The sequence below is a fragment of the Hyperoodon ampullatus genome, assembly GCF_949752795.1.
Source record: "Hyperoodon ampullatus genome assembly, chromosome: 12".
Taxonomy (NCBI): domain Eukaryota; kingdom Metazoa; phylum Chordata; class Mammalia; order Artiodactyla; family Ziphiidae; genus Hyperoodon; species Hyperoodon ampullatus.
In genome coordinates, this window is record NC_136925.1 from 77,261,029 (window position 1) to 77,285,477 (window position 24,449).

At 43.7% G+C, this 24,449-nt stretch overlaps 1 protein-coding gene across 1 annotated transcript in view; it reads right to left on the reverse strand.

Moving 5' to 3' along the window:
* Nucleotides 1-14,634, reverse strand: part of CNKSR3 (CNKSR family member 3) — a gene marked incomplete at both ends in the record, with an annotated part of 98,855 nt that extends 84,221 nt beyond the window's left edge. The window contains one exon of the mRNA XM_079716704.1: nucleotides 14,583-14,634. Coding sequence (XP_079572830.1) covers nucleotides 14,583-14,634 — 52 coding nt within the window. The remainder of the gene's footprint in view (nucleotides 1-14,582) is intronic.
* Between the last annotated feature and the right edge of the window lie 9,815 nt (nucleotides 14,635-24,449).

The window sequence follows — 24,449 nt, forward strand, 5'->3', positions numbered from 1 at the left end:
CACGTGCTGCGGAGCGGCTGGGCCAGTGAGCCATGGCCGCTGAGCCTGCGGGTCTGGAGCCTGTGCTCCACAATGGGAGGGGCCATGGCAGTGAGAGGCCTGCGTACCGCAAAAAAAACAGAAACAAAAACTTATTATCAGGACGAACTTACGTCGGTGCCTACCCAAGAGCAGCCAGGTAAGGTCAGGTTCTAGAATCAAACGTTTCTTGACTCAAACCCCATCTACTGTGTACACAACCTCAGAGGGGTCAGGGCCTGGCCTCCTTAACTCTGAAATGAAGACGATAAAAGTGCTGCCGTCAAACAAGTATTGTGAGGACGAAACGAGATAATTCACGAAAAGCCACAGCAAGGGCCGAGCACATAAGAAATCTCAGTAAATGGCACCTGCTAACTGCTGCCTCCCCGACCGAGGAGTGTGCTTCTTCATGACAGGCTTTGTTTACATATAATTCATCTTTTTGCTCCTAGCATGAAGCAGAGGAACTGGTGCTAGAAAGGAAATCTATATATTTTTTCATTTTAAGTTTTTAAAGGGAATAAATGGTTGAAAGAAACACCTCATGAAGGTTTAACAAAATATCATCCATAATGAATGTACGTGTGTGTATATATATGTAAATATAGTCTGTATACTTATATGTGTGTATGTGTATACAGACACGTATATGGACTGTTCACTTACAAAATAAGCTGAAAAGTTAAAACATTCTGGAAATTTTTATTTATTTATTTATTTATCTATCTATCTATTTACTTATTTATTTTTGGCTGCGTTGGGTCTTCATTGCTGAGTGTGGGCTTTCTCTAGTTGCATAAGTGGGGGCTACTCTTCGCTGTGATGGCTTCTCTTGTTGCGGAGCATGGGCTCTAGGCACACAGGCTTCAGTAGGTGTGGCTCGTGGGCTTCAGTAGTTGTGGCATGTGGGCTCAGTAGTTGTGGCTCGCGGGCTTAGTTGCTCCGCGGCATGTGGGATCTTCCAGGGCCAGGGCTCGAACCCGCGTCTTCTGCACTGGCAGGCGGATTCTTAACCACTGTGCCACCAGGGAAGCCTAATGCTCTGAGATTTTTATTGAGAAGTGTTGCAGATTGTATCCTGGGGTCAGTAGCACTCCAGTTTAAGTACTAAAACTAGTGCTTTTCCTGTTTGTTTTGTCTCCCAATTCAGAGCACTAGGAAGATAGAAAGACCTTAAGTAAACTGATAACTTACTATTTCAAACAGGACCCCACAAGCCAGCACGGAAGTTAGGAGCACATACCTTATTTCCAAGGTATATGCTTTATTTTATACATAGAATCTTTCTGTACAAACAGAAACAGTTCCTGTCAGGGACCAATACCACACAGCCAGTGAGTGGCAAAGTAAACTCACTCAGAAGAAGCCAAATTCTTGCTTTTACACTGCAGAGTAACTACTCAATGGCCTGCTGGGTTCATCAAGGTATCGGTATTTCTGGCTTAACAGTACCTGTAGGGAGTTACATGTTACAATTTTACAAATAAGGTCATTAGTTAAGTAGCAAAATGAAATTATAGGTTAAGAAACAGATTTACTAAATAATTAATGAGTTGCTCTACGGCTACTTGTATTCACATATCATACGCCTGTTTCTCACTAAGACAAACCTGACCACAGCTGTCCACAGTGGGAATCAACACACTAGCCCACAGATATGTTATGCTTGGCCTATACCAAAAAAAAAACTGTTGACAGATTTCTAAAAACTGGAAAATGTCACAGAGAAATACAGACACCCAACTTCATTTGAAAACAAGAACAACAACAAAGAAGCATAAGATTCTAGAAACTGTAGGTCCACAGTCAGCAGAAACTGAGCAGTCCATGTATCTTTGGGTTCGCCACAGTCTCCACCACTCCCTACTGTCTCAGTTGCCCCTACATTTCGATTTCTGACATTGCCTCCTGGCCCCTGTAGGCGTCTAAGTTTGCAACTGTTGTTGCGAGTCTCAGGGCCATTCCCAGTCCTCAATGTTCACTTCTGTAGCAGCTTTTTTATTTTGGACTCTCTTGGCCTTTGTTGACTGTGCAGAGGGCAGGGTGGGGTGGAGGGGGAATGGGGAACTCTCAAACTCCATCTGCACTGATTCGATGTCCATGAACTAAAACAAAAGAGCTTTTCACCTTGGACTGCAGCATATTTGCCACTCTGAGTATTTCTTTTTTCTGCTTTTTCTTCCTCTCATTTCCCTTTGCATCTGCATGCATTGTTCAAAGCCAAAACCTGAGTGCTACGTGAAAGAGAACAACTATCCACTCTCCCTCAAAATGGAACGGGGGACGGGGTGTCACATTCTACTCTTCTAAGAGAGCGAGGCCTGGAAATTCCACACAAAACCTAAACAGGTCCCTTCAGACTGGGAAACATTCCCCTCATTCTGTTTTCCTGGGGCTGAACACTCACAGAGATACACAACAAAAGGGTCCCCTGGGCCTGGGGTGGCACAGCTGTCTAGGAGTCCATGGGGACAAAGGCTTTAACTCTTCCCTGCCCACTCTGTGGGAAGGACACTTACAGACCTCAATGCATTAATGCACCTACTGAAATATGCAACAACTGTCCCTACTAGAAAAGTTCTCCTTCCTACCCAATCACTATGTATTAGCTGAAAACCAACTGCAGACAAGAATTACGGGGGATGGTCTGACATACATTATTTATTTTTCTAGGCTCCACACGACTGGTATAGACTGGTGGTCCTCAAATTTTAGCCAGCACTAGAATCACTGAGGGACCACAGCTTCCTGCATCCCACCCCCAGAGTTTCTGATTCTGTGAGTCTGGGATGGGGCCTGAGGATTTACACATCTAAGCTCTCATGTTGAAAAAGGAAGGTCCATGGATAAACAACAAGGTCCTACTGTAGAGCACAAGGAACTGTACTCAATATCCTGTGATAAACCATAATGGAAAAGAATATGAAAAAGAATATATCGATATATATGTATAACTGAGTCACTCTGCTGTACAGCAGAAATTAAACACGACATTGTAAATCAACTATACTTCAATAAAACTTTTTACAAAACTGACCAACTAAAACAGGATCTAGGTTTTAAATGTGTATATTTGTTTAAAACAAAGTAGATTACACTTTGCAAACACTGAAAAAAAAAAAGAGGAAGCTCAAGAACAACAGTGACAAGATGTTGAGCCACGTATATGTGGCTGGGAAAGGGTGTCTTGAAAATCTCCGTTTAAAAACATCAGGAGGGACTTCCCTGGTGGCACAGTGGTTAGGACTCTGCGCTCCCAATGCAGGGGGCCCGGGTTCAATCCCTGGTCAGGGAACTGGATCCCACATGCATGCCGCAACTAAGAGTTCGCATGCCACAGCTAAGGAAACCATGAGCTGCAACTAAGACCCGGCACAACCAAATAAATAAAAAAATTTTAAAAACATCAGGAGTCAGAGACAATTGTCACAGATTTATAGGTGCTCATTAAGTATCCCGATTAGATGGCGCCAAATAAGAACAAAGAGTCTCTCCACCTCCAAAAAGAGTCTTTCTTTACAGATCAGTTTTAGATGAGATTCTTCAACTTGGCCTAGGGGTGCTTGTAACCAAACCACTTCATACCATCTGTCTTTAGATGTCTTACTCACAAGCAGTATTTGTGTTTTTTATTTAACACTTATTACCAACAATTTTAGGCTTTAGTGTAGACAGCCATTTTCATAAATGCTACTCACAGCTCTGTCATCTGCTCATGGTTAGTTTAAGACTCCAGTTGGGGGCTTCCCTGGTGGCGCAGTGGTTGAGACTCCGCCTGCCGATGCAGGGGACGTGGGTTCGTGCCCCGGTCCGGGAGCACCCCATGTACCACGGAGCGGCTGGGCCCGTGAGCCATGGCCGCTGAGCCTGCGCGTCCAGAGCCTGTGCTCCGCAACGGGAGAGGCCACAGCAGTGAGAGGCCCGTGTACCGCAAAAAAAAAAAAAAAGAAAAGACTCCAGTTGGAATCCATGTTAAGATGGTGCCTCATGAAATCTGTTCCACTCTACACATCAAGCTAGTTTTCCTGTTTCAAAGGTCATATTCCAGGTAGACTTTTGACTTGATTCTCCCTAAGACACGGTAATATAAAATTATCCTGAGAGGGCTTCCCTCATGGTGCAGTGGTTGGGAGTCCGCCTGCCGATGCAGGGGACGCGGGTTCGTGCCCCGGTCTGGGAGGATCCCATGTACCGCAGAGCGGCTGGGCCCGTGAGCCATGGCCGCTGAGCCTGCGCGTCCGGAGCCTGTGCTCCGCAATGGGAGAGGCCACAGCAGTGAGAGGCCTGCGTACCGCAAAAAAAAAAAAAAAAAAATTACCCTGAGAACATGAAAATCTGTTCAGTTAACACAGGTTAAAGTTAGAAACACATAAACAGACACACACACACACACACACACTCATGTACACACACATCCACTCCTAAACCCAAAAGCACTGAATTTCCCTTCTGCTGCAAATCTCTGAAAATAGGAAATAGAGTGTTTCTTTTCACTAAAAGGTTTTCCTCAGGAAAGCATGATTCAGATGATCATAATCACCGCCTTTTCTGACTGATGACACATAGGGGTTTTTCCTCTAAAAGTCTGAAAGATACTCTCCCTAGAGGGGGTGACATGAGGTGTGTGTTGTAAAGTTTCTAGGTTATTCTAATATAAACCTACCAACCTTCGATTCTCTCCCACTCACTCCTACCCTGTTGGTAAGTGATGCATTGAGTGTTTAAAAAAAAAAAAATGTGTTCAACTCCTACCTGTTGAAATTTCTCAAAATACCATCTATTCAATCAAAAAATGGTGACTCTATTTTCCAAAGTAAAATTAGGACAGTCTGTCAGCAGAGCAAAATATTTTAAATTAGATCTATTGACCAGTTCCTTTGACTCAACTATTTTTCGTTTTCATAAAAAAATTTTCTAATTTTGACAACTACTGATCTGCATTCCAAGGAACTGCTTTGCTCTAGTAAACACAACTGCATCTGCCCTTCTGATCCCAGGTTAAAAACTGTTCCATCAGCCATCTGATGTCAAAGAAAACAAACTAGGCTAAGTCCACTTTCACAAAAACCCTATTCATAGATGAATAAACAGCTTCAGAAACTGTAGCTCCCTGCAAAATGTGCCAGAAGAGAACAATGATGTAAACAAAGCATGTGAACGCAGAAAGACAGATTGTGCTCTCCCTTTTAAATGACAAGAGAGTAATCAGGATGAGGGAAGGCCAGGGAGAGCTCTGAACCCTGGCAGAGAAAGAAAAAAATGAATCTACACCCCAAGTTCAAATATAGTTTTTAAATTATCTGGATGTGAAGCTATCAGTGAACCAACTCTACCTAGAACTTGGCTTCACAAATGCTAGAACCACCAATACCTTCGTTCAAGACACCATCATCTCCAGAATACTGCAGTGCCTTCCATCTGGGCTCCCTCAGCTCATTTCTGCCCCAAGAACCCAAATCAGATCACGTCACTCCCCTGCTTTTCATGATTAGAAAATGTTGCAAATGCCTGTCCAAGACTTATAAGACCCTCCATGATCTGACAGCTGTGTCTCTCGCCCCACCCACCACAACCCCACTGTCCTTGCTCCTCATGACTACACCGCGCTTCCTTTCCTCAAACACTCCAAGCTCATTTGCACCTCAGGGCCTTTGCACTAGCTGTGCCTTCTGCCTACATGCTCTTCCCCCTAATTTTCCAATGGCTGGTTCCTTCTTGTCATTCATACCCAAGTGTCATCTTCTCAGAGAGGCTTCCCCAATGACACCATCCAAAGAAGTCTCCCACCAGGTCACTCTCCTTCACCTCTCTGCTTTACTTTCTTCTTAGCACTTATCACTAGTGAATATTTTCTTGTTCATCTGCTTTGTTGTGGTGGTGGTTTTGGTATTGTTGTTTGTCATCCCCACATCCACCATATTAAAGGAGGGACCCAGCTGGAACCCTGTACCTAGAACACAGCTGGATTTCCAGCACCTGGAACAATACCTGGAACTTAGTAGGTCCTCAGTAATCACTTGTTGAATGAATGAAACTCTCTCATTACTACAGGGTGGAATTTGTCATCAAGGAAAGTGTTCCTCCGAAGCTGTCTCCAAGAGAACTACTACTAAACCTTTCCATGGCGCCACCTTCCTCCAGGACATACGAGGTCCTCAAAGGAAGTGAGGGAAAAGTGTCCAAGGAAACAACGAGGAGAAGACAAAGAATAGAGTTAAGTTAACTCACCACCTATCCACCAATACAGAGAAGGATGGAATTGTCATAAATTATTAGTAAACACGTGAAAGGTGACTATCAGCCACAACATCATTAAATATTTAAGCAACAATAATCCAATTATACTACGTATTAACTTGGAGTTATTATGAATTAATCAATAATGAGTTTGTGAACATTTATATGCCATACATTATGCAAAATGCTTTCCCTGCGTTACCTCTTTTAATTCTAACAAAAACACTGTGAGCTAATTATCGGTCACATTTCACAAATGAGAAACCTAAGGCAGGCTTGGGGAACTTAAGATACTTTACTAAGTTTTCAAATCGGTTAGTATCAAATACAGAATCTGTTGTGAAGCAACTACACCTCAATAAAATTTTTTTTAAAAAATACAGAATATGAATCCAGCTCTATTTTATTCCAAAGCCTGTGTGTTATTCACCATGCCCAATCTCTCCCTCAGCAGTTAAAATGCTGTGAAGAATCAAAGGCAAGCAGGAAATGAAGCCATAAAAATCATTTAAGAAAGTTAAATGGATGGATGGATGGATGTGATTCCACCAAGTAGAAATATGAATTGTACCAGACAAAAAATCTGCCATATGACACTCAAGATAAAATAAAAATTAGATTAAGAGAGTCAAAAAGAGAAATGATTCATTACTGAGTAGCATTCTGAAACAATACAACACAGTCAACAAACTACAATAAAAATAAATAACGGGCAAGAAGTGTCTCAAATGCTAAAAGGTCAGGTTCAGAATACGTAGGGCCCTGCTTAAGCTGTGTAATTAAAAAAAAGAAAGAAAGAAAAGAAAAAGAAAGAGAAAGAAAAGGAATGTATCCCATGAGTGTAAACCCTGAAGGGATCATCAGGAAACACAAAAGTCAAAAGTTCTTTGAAGTTGCCCCTCCTGACACTTGATGAAGAGAGAACCAAAAGCGCCACCTTGACCAGAGGAGGAACCAGGGGCTGCACAGAACAAGAGAACAGAAGCCTGTGGAGTCTGGTCCCAACTCCTGGCCTTCTGACCTTGGACAACCATTTCATGTCCGAAAGCCTCTATCCTCACTGGGCCTTCACTGTGCTCCTCTCGGGCTTGTGAAAATATCAAATGAAAACAAGCTTTAAAGCCTAGCTCATGGCTATACCAGTGGTGAAAACACCAGAAACCTCACAAAATGAGAGCAAAGAGGAAAAGGAAGTGAGAACATGGATGTCCCAGAGCTAGAACACAACAGGCTAGGAATGAACAAACATCGAGGCAGTGACACAGAAACAGCAAGACAGAAAACTAAGGTGCCTGCAGCTCTCCGCAATGATGTGAATGCAAAAGGGAGGCATGTCGGTGAGGCCTGAACAAGGAGAGGTCACCTCCCAATCTCCACCGACACAGAACCCGGCCTCGGCACAGCATGTACTTCCAAATTTTAAGAACTGCCCTGAATGACATTCAGTGTCACTTTCCAGCAACAATGAAATCTCCCCCCAAAATCATCTAAGTTTGATAAACCTGGTGCAGTCACAGACTACAGGACCATGTGGCTGGCCAAAAGCCCAGCTCATCCTCCAAAGTCCACCTAAGGATCCTGAGAACACACTTCAACCACACAAGCCCACTGACCACCCCATGACTCCCTTCTTCCTACTTGGCTTTAAAAAAAAAAAAAAAAAAAAAAAGGATTGTTATGAGAACTCTTCAAATCCCAAGAAATATGGAAGACAGCTCAAGGGAAATGTCTCATTTAGTTTACAGAGAATCACCTGATGTTGTCGCTAGGTGGTGCTTATAAATATATAAATATAAGCACACACCCTAAGACTGCTTTTCTGTTTTAATTAGTGGCCAAGTCAAGTGTCATCACCAGGGAACTTAAATAAAATAGGTGGAGCCCATGTCAGATCAGACAGCAGGACCTACCAGTGAAGTGCGAAAACGCATTTGCAGTGGCTGCTAGAGCAGAGCTTCTCCAGCTGCAATGTGCACATGGATCACCAGGGGATCTTGTTAGAATGCAGAGTTAGCAGGCTTGTGCTTCTGCATCTCCAACAAGCTCCCGGGCAATGCGGGTACCACTAGTCATGGACCAGGTGCCACAGAGGGGTCAACAGTCCAAAGCAAGAGCCAGTCCTAACGCCATGCTCACTGGAAGCCCAGTGACTCTAAGAAAAAAGTTGAGAAAATACAGTTTGAACTTATTTACCCCAAGAGGGCTCATGATATTGGCAAGAGGCATCTACCACTCAGCGCACCAAGAACCTTCCCCTGATTAGTGATGTTGAGCATCCTTTCATATACTTGTTGGGCATCTGTATGTCTCGTCACTTGTTATTATTTCTGTTTCTTAGTATTTTTAAAAGAAATATGCCTAAGAGGAATTAATAGAGTCCTTCGTATACTTGTTCTAAATTTTTTTTTTTTTTTTTTTTTTTTTTTTTGCGGTACGTGGGCCTCTCACTGTTGTGGCCTCTCCCGTTGCGGAGCACAGGCTCCGGACGCGCAGGCTCAGCGGCCATGGCTCACGGGCCCAGCCGCTCCGCGGCATGTGGGATCTTCCCGGACCGGGGCACGAACCCGTGTCCCCTGCATCGGCAGGTGGACTCTCAACCACTGCGCCACCAGGGAAGCCCTACTTGTTCTAATATTTTTAAGTTTGCTCTTCATAATTAAGCTTTAGATACACCTAGAATTTACTTTGCACAGAGGATGCAATAGTATTGTTGTGAGTATAAAATGTAAAGAATTTAATAAAATATCAACATAGAAAAAGCAAAAAACAAAAACAAGAACCTTCCTGACCAGCTGCAAGTCCCACCCCGGGTCCTCTGAGTGGTTGGCAAATGGCAGGGAAACCTCCAGGGCACTGACTGGTGTCCCTGAATGGTAAGAATCAACCTTATGACAGACCATGCGGCTCAGAGAGAATAATTTATGTCCTGAAGCTATACGATCAAAGAGGAGAGGAAGCAATAAAAACAAGTGGTAATTTATTGAGAGCTTACATAAGATCACACAGGCAGAGGTGGTACTGGGATACAAAGCCAGAGACTGATTCCAGAGCCCACACTCTCACCTTTAAGTTCCAACGCCTGGTACAAGCCACAGGAGCGATGAAGTGATGGAGGAGAGGAGAGCGTTTAAGAGCACCACCGCCTGTCAGCACGAGACCAGAGACTCCCTGTCTCTGCTTTAGTTTCTTCGCCTTTAGTACGGGCTAATAATTGTTCGCACACCTCACCGGGTTTTCTGAGGAGTAAATGAGGGAGTCTAAATAAAGCACTTAGCCCAGTGTCTGATACATACTAAATACTTCAGTGAATGTTTTTCTATTATTATGATTAAGAAAACTCTGTGGCTGGAGTCCAAGAGATAGAACTGGCAAGAAATTGGAATAAAGAAAAGAGTTCTTGACCTATAGCCAAATGGTGGACCTACAACTGCCAAAAGAAACGACCTCCCTTTTTCAGCGACCCTAGAGGCTAAAGGAAGGACAACCTAACTGGAATCAGAATGACAAAAAGAACTGGCCTTTGACCAGCCACGAACAAGACCTCTACAGTTAACTCGGGAACTCCAGCTCCTCTGTGACCAGATAGTGAGGCACTTTAAAACTCCTGACCTGCCACATGTTACAAACATATCAGAAAAAAGCAGTGCCCACGGCCAGATATAGAGAATGAGCAGATGTCCTGAGCACATGCTCAGACCTCAAACAAGAAAGCTCCCTTTCCTCTTGGTTGGTGATGGGGAAACATTAACCGCACTGGCCGCACCAGGAGGTGGCCAGAGATACTTCTGTTCTGGGACTAAAGCGGGTTTTATAGATGTGCTCCCTCAATAACAAAAACACTTATTTCGAGACTGTCCGTCGCAGACCGATCAACGACCAAGGGCTGGACAGACAGGGCTGCAGGGACAAACCAGCAACCGTTGCTCCTTGCTGAAGAGGCCTGAAAGCAGAAACACAACTTGGGACGCGGCATTTTACAATGTAACTTCTAATATTTAAATCAAGCTTAGAATGATTTGGCTTTAAGCCAGACTCTTTCCAACTTTTCCCATTATTACAAGGAACTCCAGATGTGAATTTTTTAATTTAATTCTTTACCATAAAGTTGCAATTAACTGTTGTCAATGAAACATCTTTGTAAATGAAATGAGCATATTAAATATAACAAGAAAAAAAATCAGGCTTAGAGACAAAGGCCTCATAATCAGCTTAAGGTTCTGACCTGAGAAAACTTAACAGGGATGAAAATACAACACTATTTCTAAAACAAGGCGGACCCATGGGCTTGAGGGAAGTGGGAAATTGTGACATGTGTCCTACTTTGAGAGCTGATCTATGAGTATCAGGACATGTAAATTACTGTATGTCAGACACTACTGGCTGCCTACCAATATCTATTCTCCCCCTCTTCCTTACTGAATAAACTCCAAATTTTTTTCAAGGCCACCGTGTATGAAACTTTTTAAAAAAACTACAGTGACCAGTTTCCCTTGTAGCATGAGGTAGTCACGTGACAGTTGTAGCAACTACGATGTAAGCCAAGTCATTTGATGGAACCTCTAGGAGAGCTCTTTGAAGGGGAAGACTTGGCTACCACCAGTGTTTTGTCTCCTCTGGGTCTCCTTTCTCCAGCCTGGAACAAGAACATGATCCTGGTGGTGGAGCAGCCATCCTGCACTGAGGTGTTTGGTATAAAGGGTTCAGGCCCCTGCTCAGAATGGCTGAACAGGATGACAGAAGGAGCCTGGAGTCCTGAGGCACCACGGAAACCCCACACAATCCTGAATTCCCTATTTCCAGACTTCTTTTCCAAGGAAAAATCAAAACTCTCATTTGGAGAGTCCACCAAAAACTGGGTTTTCTGTTATACGCAGCTGACCCTATTCTTGCCTGATGCACATCATAAAAGTTCATCTGCTTTGCAAAAGCCTTCACCAAATCATTTGGAAGGCAAGGTGGCATGAAACTATGAATTAATTTGATTAACAAATAACTTTCCTGACATATACGGAATAGGCAGAATAAGACATACATATAGCGAATGACTCTCCTCCACTAAATGATCTATAACTCATCACAGGGATCCTGATGCTCTATTCGTCAATGTGGTGAAGATGCTGAGCGTCCTCTGGGGGTGACCCTGGGAAGAAGCTCCCAAGAAGATGGAAGGAAATGAAGCCAAACTGTCCAGGGTCAAACGCTGCTCTGTCACTTCGTGGCTGTGTGACACTGGTCAGAGTACTTAACCTTCCTGTGCCTCGGTGTCCTCAAGTGCAAAATGGAAATGATAGTTCCTACCTCAAAGGGTGTTTACGTATTTAAATGAGCTAACACTTGTACAATGCTCAGACCTGCGCTAACACGCACTGAAGATCTACTAATATTATAACACTGGTGTTAATAGAACTAGCGATTAATACAAATAAAAACTATAATAATAAAATACTACTACTAATAAAGGCCAGATGAATTACTTCATTCTGTAGACAGCAACCTTTTTCCTAATATATGCATCTGCCTAATAACATCAACATGAGAGCAAGCTGGAGGTCGTGGCCGGATTTAGACAGTTTTAAATCTAAGGCTTTCTACAGCGCTCAGGATCACCACTGACACACTCATGCAATGCCAGGAGTGGCAATCTACAAGAAGAGCTGCTTATCAGTAGGATGTATTTATAAAATGGGGGTTGGGCAGGGAGGTTAGCAAAGACAGCTAAAAATAGTTCTATATGCAAACAAGTTTGCATAAGCCAATAGTTCATTAAAAAGTCAATATTTTCACATCATGACTATGAGAAATATTCAAGTAATGTGCCACCCAATTTGGGAGAATGTAGCCTCTCGTCTAATAGTTCTCCACACACTTCCTCCTTTTATCTTCTCTAGATTCTAACACAAAAAGTATCCAGGTCATTCTATGAGGCTGTACTTAAGGGTCCAAAAGGGTACATGCATTTTGTATAAAGTTGCCACGTACTAGCCACAGGTATGTAACCTAATCAGTATCCAATGCTCCAGACACCAAGATACTGAACCACCCATAATTCCTCTTTCAGGTCAGTAGAAAACTTTCCCTGGGTGAAAGCAATCTCAACTAAGTCACAACGTCAAGGCAACAGGATACCAAAAACAGTTTAATCTGCTCTGACTTAAATGCTAAACAAACATAACAGGATGTGAATTTATGCCTCTCCTCTCCCAATCCCAAGAGGGACCAAAAAAAAAAAAAAAAAGACACAAATCTTGAGGGTGTGAAGATCTCACTCCATAATCTCCCTGTTTGCCTGTTACTGGTTTTCTGGTTGTACCTTATCAAGTAGGCTGGCAGCAGCTCAGAAAAGCCAAAGAGTGATAAATTGTAACCCTTTCTTTTACTCAGGAGCAGTACTGTCCAGTACAAATATAATGTGAGCTGCAAAAGTCAGCCGCCTGTGTAATTTTAAATTTTTTAGGAGTCACTTTTCAGAAGGTAAAAATAAACAGGTGAAGTTAATTTTAGTAATAAACTTTATTTACCCCAATATATCAAAATATTATCATTTCAACATGTAGTAAGTATAAAAAACTAGCAATGAGATAGTTTATATGCTGTTTTTCACACGAGTGTGTATTTTACACTTACAGCACATGGCAATTTGGACCAGCCATATTTCAAGGGCCCAAGAGCCACTTGTGGTCTGGTTACCATTTTGGACAAAGCAGCTCTTGAGGTCAAAAACTGCTGAAGTCATCAGTTTCTTGGTTTGCTTCTATGATGGATACACTGGTAAAATAGATCAACCAACTCAGACTGGGCAAGTCGCTAGACAGGGGACCTAGTAGTATCTTGAATGGGGGAACACACCCCATTTCAAAATAGGATCTGGGTCTTTATAGCTTTTAAGTTTATGTTTGGTATCAAGCTGTGACATTGCTATTTACACGTTACTCAATGTACAAGTACTTGGTGTTTTCATGTTTGTTTTAAATATGAGCCCAGGAAATTTTGGTCCCTGGGCAAACCTCTTCTCAGGAGCGATGTACCCTGTCCCTTCTCCCAAAGGAGCAGGAAATGGTCAGACATGCCCCGCTGACACGTGCCATACCTCCCATACATCTGGGACATCCCATTCCACGTGGTCTGTGTGTACTACGCAGGCATGAGAAATGAGATGCAGAGATGACCAGTGTTTGTGATGCCGCAGCCATGGGTGAGACAGTTAGAAAGATGACCTGATCTTACCAGTGTTACCTACCTCTCAGGCTTACTGATAACCAAGGGCAAAAACAGAGAGAGAGCTCTTAGCAAACCGTAAAGCGCTATACAATTCTAGTTATTATTATTGAGAAAGGACACCATTCCTCTCACCTGGAAGAGCAGATAGAAGAAAGTAAAAAAAAAAAAAAAAAAAAATAGTAACTTGAAACAGAGAGATGCTGAGCTGGGAGGTGGGTGGGGAACCCATTAAAACATTGGCTGTTCTTGGAGGGCTTGTTCTCTTGGAAGGTTCAAAGAGGCTTGAGAAACCTCCGTCACTTTTCCCTCGAAATCTTGGCAGGTACTTAAAAGTAACCGTGACAGCTCAGAGTCCAAGCTTCCACCCACCCCTGCTCCAGCACCCGCCGCCTGGCCAACCAACACCCTGCTTTTCCTCATCCCAAATGACGGCATAACTCAGGGAAAAGGTTCCAAACAGTTAGACTTCTTCTTCCCAGGGTTTAAATATGGCCTAAAAATGCGGCGCCACCGGGGGTACTGGCGCCTTCCCGGAGAGAAAGTCGCCGAGTCCCGGGGAGTCTGGCTCAAGGCTCGTCGCCGGCGCCAATGCCTCAGTGTTGGTTTTTGCGCTGCCCTCTCTCCCTCTCCGACAAAAACAGAGGCTCGCCGAGCCGCCGGGGTCTCCCTTTACCTGTCCAACCTCCTCGTCACGCCTGCGAACTGCTCTGGGCAGGCGGCGTTGACGACGTCCGAGGGGAGTCACCCACACAAAGGCGCCTTGTGCCTCTGCGCTCCGGGACAGGCAGCCGGGGCGCCGGGAAGGGCAGGGAGGGCGCCCCGCGTCCGAGATCCGCACCCCCGACCTCCATCCTCCATCAGAGGCCACCCCTACCCCGCCCCCGGTTTAAAGACGGGCCTCTCCTCGGCTTGCCACCACCACTCGCACCCCCGAAAGCAGGCACAAGAGCTAGGGACGCACAAGCCACTGGGAAGAAGTTTGCATTGTCACCGCGCTGCGCTCTCAACGCTTCTCGCCTGCAGGAAGGGCTGAGCACCCCCTACCCCAGCTCCCCGCCAGCCGATGCCCGGGGCCGGAGATGCCGGGCCCCCCCAGGCTCGCTCACCTCTGGTCCAGTCCACCACTTGTTTGGGGCTCCACTTGGTCACGGGCTCCATGGTGGATGACTGGGCACCCAGCGGGGCTGGAGTCGGCGGTAAAGTCCTGCTGCCCGCGCCCGTTGCCCCTTCCAGGGAGGGCGCGCCCCGCGGCTGGTTCCCGCGCCCGAGCGCCCCGTCAAGGCTGCATGACTGCCGCGGTCAGCGGGACATCCCAGCGCGGCTCAGCCCGGGCGGCGCGGCCCCTCCTCCAGCTGCCACCGTCCAGCTGCAGCTCCTCCTCCCGCGGCCGCCGCGGCCGGGACCCCGGGCACAGCTGCTGCTCCTGGGCGACGGCAGCTGCTGAGCCTCGGGGCCGTGAGCCCGGATCCCCCGGCCTCGGCTCCGAGCGGGACTCTCGCGGACCTGCTGCTCCCCGCCGCCCCTCTGCGCCTCCGGCCGGGACCGCTGCCTCCGGTTCTCGGACCGCGCGCTCCGCTCCCCCTCCAGCTCCTCCTCTGGGCTGCGAGCTCTCCCGGGTCCCGGCTCCTCGCGCGCCGGCGTCCGGAGTCTTCCCGCCCGCAGGTCCCACCTCCTGCGCCTCCCTCGTGGGCTGCACCGGGGCGGGGAGGAGCGCAGAGCGAGTGCGCTCGGGTTACAAAGTTCCAGCTCCAAGCTGCGCGCTCGGAATAAAAGAAGGGGCGGGGCTGGACACCCAGCGAAACTTAGGAGGGGGCGGGGCCGCCCAGCCAGCCGACTCCGGTTACTTTCCCTCTCTCAGCGGGTCTCCGCACACTCAGAGTGGCCCGGGCCGGACTTTCTTTCTCAGGGGGCGGGTTGTAGATACGCGTGCATCCTGCAGAGCCCGTCGGCTTTGGTGAGGCCCGGGTCCTATTGGTAGCAGTACAGGCTGTCTGGCTGTGAGCAACAGTGCACTAAAGAAAGTAATAATAAAATCAAAACTAAAGTGAGACCTGCACGTTCTGTTCGTTTTAAGTGCTGTGGGTCAATACTGCTATGCGATTAAGCCCTCCTCCTTTTAAATTGCTTAAGGGAAAATTATTTTATTTTATTTATATTTTGGATGACATTGTGACAGTCTAATTCACTTCTTTTTAAATTTATTTTACTGAAGTATAGTTGATTTACCATGTGTTAACTTCTGCTCTACAGCAAAGTGATTCAGTTATACATATACATTCCTTTTCATATCCTTTCCCATTACGGTTTATCACAGGACACTGAATACAATTCCCTGTGCTCTACAGTAGGACCTTGTTTATCCATTCTCTACACAACAGTTTGCATCTGCTAATCCCAAACTCCCACTCCATCCCTCTCCCACCTCCCCTCCCCCTTGGCAACCCGTTCTCTCTGTCTGTAACTCACTTCTCTTTAAATGCTACTGCAATATTTCAACTTCGCAACTAAGATGAATCATAATAAAGTGGTAGCTCTTAGCGTTCTATATTGCCATACTGTAATATTCATATTTGCAAAGTGAGCTAATGCTCATTTGAATTAGTCATCAATCGTGAAGGGAAAGTTGTTAGCCAGCTCCAAAAAAAGAAAAAAAGATACTGTGTGCAGTTCTAGCGACTGACAGAAGGGCCCTTTTACTTTCAGGGGCTGAATCTGGGGCCAGAGTTAACCCCGAACTGGGAGAAAATCCTAAATTTGAAAACCTACCTCTCCTCCTTCAAGCCTCACTTCACCCCCTCCTCTCCAGCCCCAGTGAGCTCTACCCCCACTCACAGATGCTCTGACATTCAGTGATTCTTACCTTCCATTGCGTTATGTATTTACATCTTCCCGTTGGAGACTGTTAACCCCTGGGAGGCAGAACTTACCTGATATTATATAGAGCTTTTTCTCCTCTCCCTCTTCCTACCACCTAGCTGGTGCCACCTAGCAGGGAGTCAAAGGTGCGGTTGGTATTTATTCATTCATTTAATATATATCTGGATGCCTCTTGTGTGCCAGCCACTTCATTCATGAAATATCTGTTGAATTAGTATGATATGGACTATTCATACAGGTCAACTTGGATGCACATGTTGCAAGGCTGGCTAGCAGAAGGCCTAAGCATCTGTTGCATAGTGTGATGAGCTGGAGTACCCAAGAAGAAGAAACCTACTTTAAAAAGTGAAACATCGGGGCTTCCCTGGTGGCGCAGTGGTTGAGAGTCCGCCTGCCTGAGGCAGGGGACACGGGTTCGTGCCCCGGTCTGGGAAGATCCCACATGCCGCGGAGCGGCTGGGCCCGTGAGCCATGGCCGCTGAGCCTGCGCGTCCAGAGCCTGTGCTCCGCAACGGGAGAGGCCACAGCAGTGAGAGGCCCGCGTACCGCAAAAAAAAAAAAAAAAAGTGAAACATCGGACTCACCTTCCATGCAACTTATCTACGGCAGGGGAGCCACAACAACACAAAGACATGCAGTTATCAAACACAATGATTTTTTGTTGTCGTTTTTTGAGCAAGAGTCGCTGGTTGACCAGGAGACTTGGTAAAGGCAATGACAAAATTCCAGATGGCGTAGTTGTCCTTCAAAAAAGAAATGACTTTTAAAACTTAATAACATCAATTATTAACCATCTTTTCTTTATGGCAGCAAGTAGGGAGCATCTTAACATCTGTCATTGGATTCACTGGAAAATGTAACCAATCTTACCCACACCTTTAGTTACAGCAATCACTGTATTTTGTATCATCTTTAATGATGATTAGTGTGACCACATAATTTATCTCCAAACCAAGATATTCCTGAATCTGAAAGGGGATTTATCAATACTTACACTGGAATAACATGAATAGATTGAGCCATATGGTCCCTGTAATTATGAAGAAAAAGTCAACTGTTCATGATTTTGCCACAGAATTTTACTTGATATTTTCATGATGTTTTCAAATTCATTTGCATTCATCATTACCAGAGAGTTAAAAGCTAAAATTCTGAGAGTCAAACAAAGAGTTTGCAAAATTTCACTGCACTAAGTCAACACACTATCTGTATGTTCATGACAAATACATCATTGTTGAAGAAGAAGGCCATGCTAAGATCTCCAACCCAGAAGACCAATTAACTATCTAAATGAATTAGCATTCTGTTTACACTTCAAGTCCTGGAGGCTAATTACTACCTAAATAAGGCCTTCTACCTTAATTACAGTTGTTAGCATGTGAAAGTTTGAGGGAGGCCTTCTTGTCTGAAGTGCAAACTTGAAGACATCCAGTGTCACTAATGGCAGATAATAAAGGCAGAATCTTAGGTAAATAGCTTTGGAAATTAAAGTGGATACAAAATGATCATTTTTGAATGTGCTAATTTTTCTTCTCTGCTAGCTATAATCTTTGCCATCCTATTACATTGTATATGCATGCACATTACCAAATGACAGCCAGGCCATCTTGAGAAGCAGAATTCCTCATGGGCAGCTTGATGTTTACCACAATCCCTGACACAGAATAAAGAGCTGAATAAATCCTTTTTTTGTTTAATTGAATTGAATTTGTAGAACTGATACTAGAGCCCAGGTTCCCTAGATTTCTCTTTTCAGCACCTTTATTTTTCTGACTTGGGGTTGCACATTTAGGTCATTTATTTATTCTGTACTTGTAAGGCACTAAACTAGGCACAGGGAGGGTTCAGAAACAAATGCCAAGTAGCCTTTGTAGATCAAAGATATCATGTGATTTTCAGAGGGTGGATTTTCTTCTTTGGTCTTTAATCAGAGGAAAGTACCCTGCTAGACCCAGATGGAGAGTTCTAAGGATCGATGTGATATCAATATTTTGAGCCAGTCCATATTTTCTTAATTTTTTGAGAACTAGGAATGGAGCAGTTTGAATTAGTAGTTATTACCATACTTTGTTTGATAAACACAAAAGGAGCAAAATAAGCAAACTTTTAAACAAATTAATCTGTAAAGACCCAGGCTCCATCCCCAGTTCAAAACAAGGTTTTCCAGAATGAGAGAAAAAATGAAAAAAGGGAGCTGCTCCAAATAATCTACTTTATCTCACAATCTATGATCTTTCTCTTGATTATCACTTTTTTCCCATCACATTGCTTTTTGACTCTTTTCAGAACATTCAAAATTACTTAACATTCTCTGCATATATTGTCTCATGTATGTCTCTTATGACATCTTTTTTTTTTTTTTTTTTTTTTTGCGGTACGCGGGCCTCTCACTGCTGTGGCCTCTCCCGTTGCGGAGCACAGGCTCCGGACGCGCAGGCTCAGCGGCCCTGGCTCACGGGCCTAGCCACTCCGCGGCATGTGGGATCCTCCCCCACCAGGGCACGAATCCATGTCCCCTGCATCGGCAGGCGGACTCTCAACCACTGCGCCACCAGGGAAGCCCCTCTTATGCCATCTTTTATCTTGAAAGATCCCAAACAATTCTTCAAAATGCTGCCTGGGAAATATCCTACTTGGTTTGCATTAAGCATTCTTATCTGTAACATTACCTCACTGCAAAGTCATCAGTTAAGTAAATTATCCAGGCTGTTGATGATCTTGTCTTTCATTCAATTCCATTTGGTCTGAATTCTTCACACCATAGTCATGTAGTTATCTTCCTAATATGCCGGGTTCCCTATCAGATAATTCAGGTAGGAAAGTCCTCCAACTTTTTTTTTGTTTTTTTAAGTCTCACAGGCGCTGCCCTACGTATTCAAATTCTTCTGATCAGTCATATTAATTAAGTCCTCCTAACAGTAGGAAAGCTGATATTTGGCTTTCTTTTACTGAGCCCTATTTGTAACTCAGAGATCGATGTTGATTGGATAAATGTTCAAAAACCTCACCTATTTTATATCAGACTTGGAGAAGTTGATGACGCTTTTCTAGCACAAAAGAGAAGCATTTGACACCATTAAATCCTCTTTTCCAGGATTTATAGCTGTATTTTTTTATTAGTTTCTGCTTTATAACAAAGTGAATCAGTCATACATATACATCTGTTCCCACATCCCTTCCCTCATGCATCTCCCTCCCTCCCACCCTCCCCATATAGCTGTATTTTTGAAGAGTTGTTATATGAGGCCATACCCAGAAAAGAAGTTGAGCTTCTTTATGTGCAACTGTTAACAGGGGGAGCACGCTATAGACCAAAAAGAAACAATCAATCCTACACTTTCCCCCACAGATTTATGCTACCTTTCCTTCCAGCTATCACGTTGCGGAGTGTCCAGAAAGAACCAAATTCCATTCGCACCAGTGGCTCTTACAGTTTCAGTTTAACATTGTGGGGCTCAGCATCTCTGAACCAGTAAATCTAATGCCAAGAGTTTCAGACCCAACGACTTCTGTTTCAAACATAAGTTCCATGTTGATAATGACACACAAAAGCTCAGGGTGAAAAAAGATTGTTTGTCATGCTAAACCTAAAAATAAAACTATAAATTAGGCCAAGTAAAAATATTTTTTACATTTTTTTAATTGAAGTATAGTTGATTTACAATGTTTCAGGTGTACAGCAAAGTGATTTAGTTATACACACACACATATATATGTATATATGTGTGTGCATATATGTGTATGTATATATATATGTATATATATGTATATATATATTTTTTTCTTTTTCAGATTCTTTTCCATTCTAGGTTATTACAAGATTTTGAATATAATTCCCTGTGCTATACAGTAGGTCCTTATTTTTTATACATTTTATATATAGTAGTGTGTATCTATTAATCCCAAATTCCTAATTTATGCCTCCCCCCAACCCTGCTTTCCCCTTTGGTAACCGTAAGTTTGTTTTCTATGTCTTTGACTCTCTTTCTGTTTTGTAAATAAGTTCATTGTATCATTTGTTAGATTCCACATATAAGTGATATCACATGGTATTTTTCTTTCTGTGTCTGATTTACTTCACTTAGTATGATAATCTCTAGGTCCATCCATGTTGCTACAAATGGCATTATTTCATTCTTTTTTATGGCTGTGCAATATTCCATTGCACATATGTACCACATTTTCCTTATCCATTCATCTGTCGATGGACATTTAGGTTGTTTCCATGTCTTGGCTATTGTAAATAGTGCTGCTTAGAACTTTGGGGTGCATGTATCTTTTCTAATTAGAGCTTTGGTCTTTTCTGGGTATATGCCCAGGAGTGGGATTGCTGGATCATATGGTGACACTATTTTTAGTTTTTTAAGGAACCTCCATACTGTTCTCCATAGTAAACCAAGTACACTTTTAACATTAGAAATAAAAAACAGATTTGAGGGTCATAAACACACTAAGCCACAATTTTACAAAATTCTCTAAAGTGTTAACAAGAAGAATATAAAAATAATTTGTTTACTATTTTGTATTTTCCTAATTTGACTTTGGCATAACAGAGATATTTTATAATGCCACTTCAGATCAAATAGAAATATTTGTGGTCCAGTGGCTAAGACTCCATGCTCCCAATTCAGGGGAGCCCAGGTTCAATTCCTGATCGGGGAACTAGATCCCACATGCTGCAACTAAGAGTTCGCATGCCACAACTAAAGATTCTGCATGTTGCAACAAAGATCCCACATGCCACAGCTAAAGACCTGGCACAGCCAAATAAATAAATAAATATTTTAAAAAGAAAAAGAAATATAAATTCAAGTGCTCCAGACTGTAATTAAGCAGCTTTAATGAACTTTGAGTTCAGTCTAAAGGATGCTTGGCTCTTTCATTACATAGTTACACTTGCACACAGAAGAGGAAACTGTCTTCTAGTTGTAACCTATCAAGGGTATTTAAATTCTGCAGCCCCTGATATTCAACACACCCACATTTTCACTAAAAGCACGTTTACACCTCCCATTTGGGATCCTTAGACATGTGAGCCTGTAACGGGAGCCTGTTCCTTAATTTTCCACAACTAGTCCCTTGTACTTGGAAATACTGTAATCATTGGGGATGGGGGAACGGTGGAAAGAAAAAGAACATATTAGAAAAGCAGGAAGTATTTCAGTCTACTTCGGCCTCAAAAGGGAAAGGATGAAAGTTAATACCAATCAGTGTTTTCCCAGAGGAAGTCAGATGATTCCACAGGATTTTAAGAGCACTCCCAATGGTCTAATTGAACAGGAAAACTCACACTTGCTGCCTAAAAGTCAGCAAAATGGTTGTTAAAATCCACAACCAACTAACTCACAAATGCTAGCCACAGTAATTGTTTTACAGTAATCATTTTACAGTATGCATTCCACTCTGGAAAAAAACCTCCCAGATCAAATCTCTTTTTCCATTTGCGTTCCATATAAGTTTTGCTTTGAGTTACAGAGGAATGGGGTTGTATTCGTTCCTTTTCCACGTTGTTTTCCTTCTCCTGGGCTTAGCCCCAGTAAAACAACTGTGGAGTGAGGGTGTGGGGGATTCCAGGAGCTGAAGGAACCTCAGTTCAGGGGCGAACAGAAAGCTCTTCGGTGGTTGAGCTCGTGCTACCTGGGTCCTAGGAGATCCTTGGTGCTGGGAGGAATGAAACAAAGGGGGGACCTGCATAACGCCAGGGAGGCAAACCAGCAGGCCTCACCTCTGTCCTGCTCCAAATAATGTCCCCTGTGGATGCCACACAGTCGCCAGCCAGGTGGAGCAGGAGATAAGAATAGGAGAAATACGATGCTGGCCTCACCTGCGGGGACCCAGGCAACATGGTCAAGGAGGCCAAGTCTGCTCCTGTATCACCTCTGCTCCCAGGGCCACCTCCTCCCCCTTTGTGTCCACGTCTTGTGGTTAGATAACTTCATCTCTACCAAGATTCTGGCCTAAGATGGTTCTTTTCTCAGAGAATTCATCTTGAAGGAAAACTCTCTGAGATCCCAGCTGACTTTATGATCCCAATTCTGAAGCAGTCTATAACCAGCCCTGTAACCTTGAGAAAACCAGCTTCTTTGGGCCTATATATTGAGGATTTAGGTCTAAAGGAACTCTGAGGATGCATTAGCTTCAAAATTCCCTTTTCTGGGACTTCCCTAGTGGCACAATGGTTAACAATCCACCTGCCAATGCAGGGGACACGGGTTCGATCCCTGGTCTGGGAAGATCCCACATGCCGCAGAGCAACTAAGCCCGTGCACCACAACTACTGAGCCTGCACTCTAGAGCCCACGAGCCACAACTACTGAAGCCCGCGAGCCACAACTCCTGAAGCCCACATGCCTAGAGCCTGTGCTCCGCAACAAGAGAAGCCACTGCAATGAGAAGCCTGTGCACCGCAACGAAGAGTAGCCCCCGCTCTCCACAACTAGAGAAAGCCCGCGTGCAGCAACGAAGACCCAACGCAGCCTAAAATAAATAATTTTTTTAAATTATCTTTTCTAATGCTGCAATATCAGTTGTTGAGGGCAGACCAGGGGGGAAGGCTGTTTTCCATGGGGACCTGAGCCCTTCCTTTCTGTCTACTGTAAATCTGCAGGACTCACCATGGTTGTGTAAACTGACTTGCTGACATTGGCTTTGAAAGCAGGATGTGGAATAATGATAAGAGGAGAAAATAGAGATTCAGTATTCTGTATATTGTTTATAGATTTTAACATGGAGTGGAGATATGCAATTTGTCAGAATGAAGTTTTGCCATTTGTGAGAAGCTATCAATAATGTAATGATAGCAAATTATACTTTGGTTGTCAAACCAAGGGTCTCACTTCTGTCAGTATCAAAACAAAATAAACAAAAATATTAAATGCACAGAGAAGTACTTATTACCATTGCTAGTCATCAGATGCCAACTCTGACTCCTCTTGAGGGTCTGGCTCCCCAAGAGAGAAATGTCACCTGGTGTGAAGGGAGGTGCCCCAGTTTCATTTAGGACCCGAACCACTGTCTCACTTCCTGTCCCCTTCACCCTGCCTTCTTCCCAGCCCAAGAGGTCTCATAGGCAAACACTGTTTGAATTATAATTTCAATGTTTGTGGGGTTTTTTTACAATTCCTATTCTATTTAATTCTGTGGCTCTTGGTCCTTTTTTTTTCCCTACCCCTCAGATGAAAACATATCCACAAAACAACCTCTAATTAAATTACTGTTTTACCAAATGTAAAAATCCAAAATCGGTGGTTTGGTTTTTCCAGAAAAAAATGTACTGGAAGTTTCTAGAACTAGCTCTGACCACATCTCTTCACCGAGTAATGATTCACCAAGTCATTTCATCTCTCTGGGGTCAGAACCAAACCATCTACAAAGTCTCTCCCAGCTCTGTGTCATCATAAATTTAACCATTGCAATGCTGCCTAACATTGGTTAAAAATCAACATAAATACATTTGAGGACTGCCTCCTCCTACGCAAAAGAATTCCCAGATCCAAGCATGGCTTTAATCAGCACTTGATTTCTTTTTTAGTCTTCATTTCACTCTCACTGTGTAAAATAGTATGCCTTTCCGAGACAACAAGCTTCCATCCTTGTCTGTACAACTAGAAATGTCTCAGATATTCAAGACGCTAAACTCCCACGAATTCAGGGGGAGAAAAATACCTCTCCTGCTCACCCTTTCCTCTTTAACACCTGATTCCATCCACAGTTTCTTCTATTTAGGGCAGGATCTAGGAGTAGGAATAAAATCTCCTCATAAATGACAAGGTCTGAAATTTGATCATCTTTTATATGCTTTTTTCTTATTTCTCCTTCTGACAGCACTTGTTTCCATTGTTATTTGTTGTAAAAGTGGGAACAATTCAAAGAATGGTGCTATTTTCAGTTACTAATTAATCCTCTAAGAAACTTAAAAGCATTCTTCCCTTCGGAGAAAAGGAGGCCTTATACAGTTGACAAGAGTCCTTTATCTTTAAAGGTCCAAAGGTTAAATCATTGTCAATCTCCAGTAGAGCTGCCGTACTTTTAAAGACTCACTAAAGGCTTCCCATGGAAGACTGCCCAAAGGGGAAGTCCAGTCGTGGAGAAAAGTT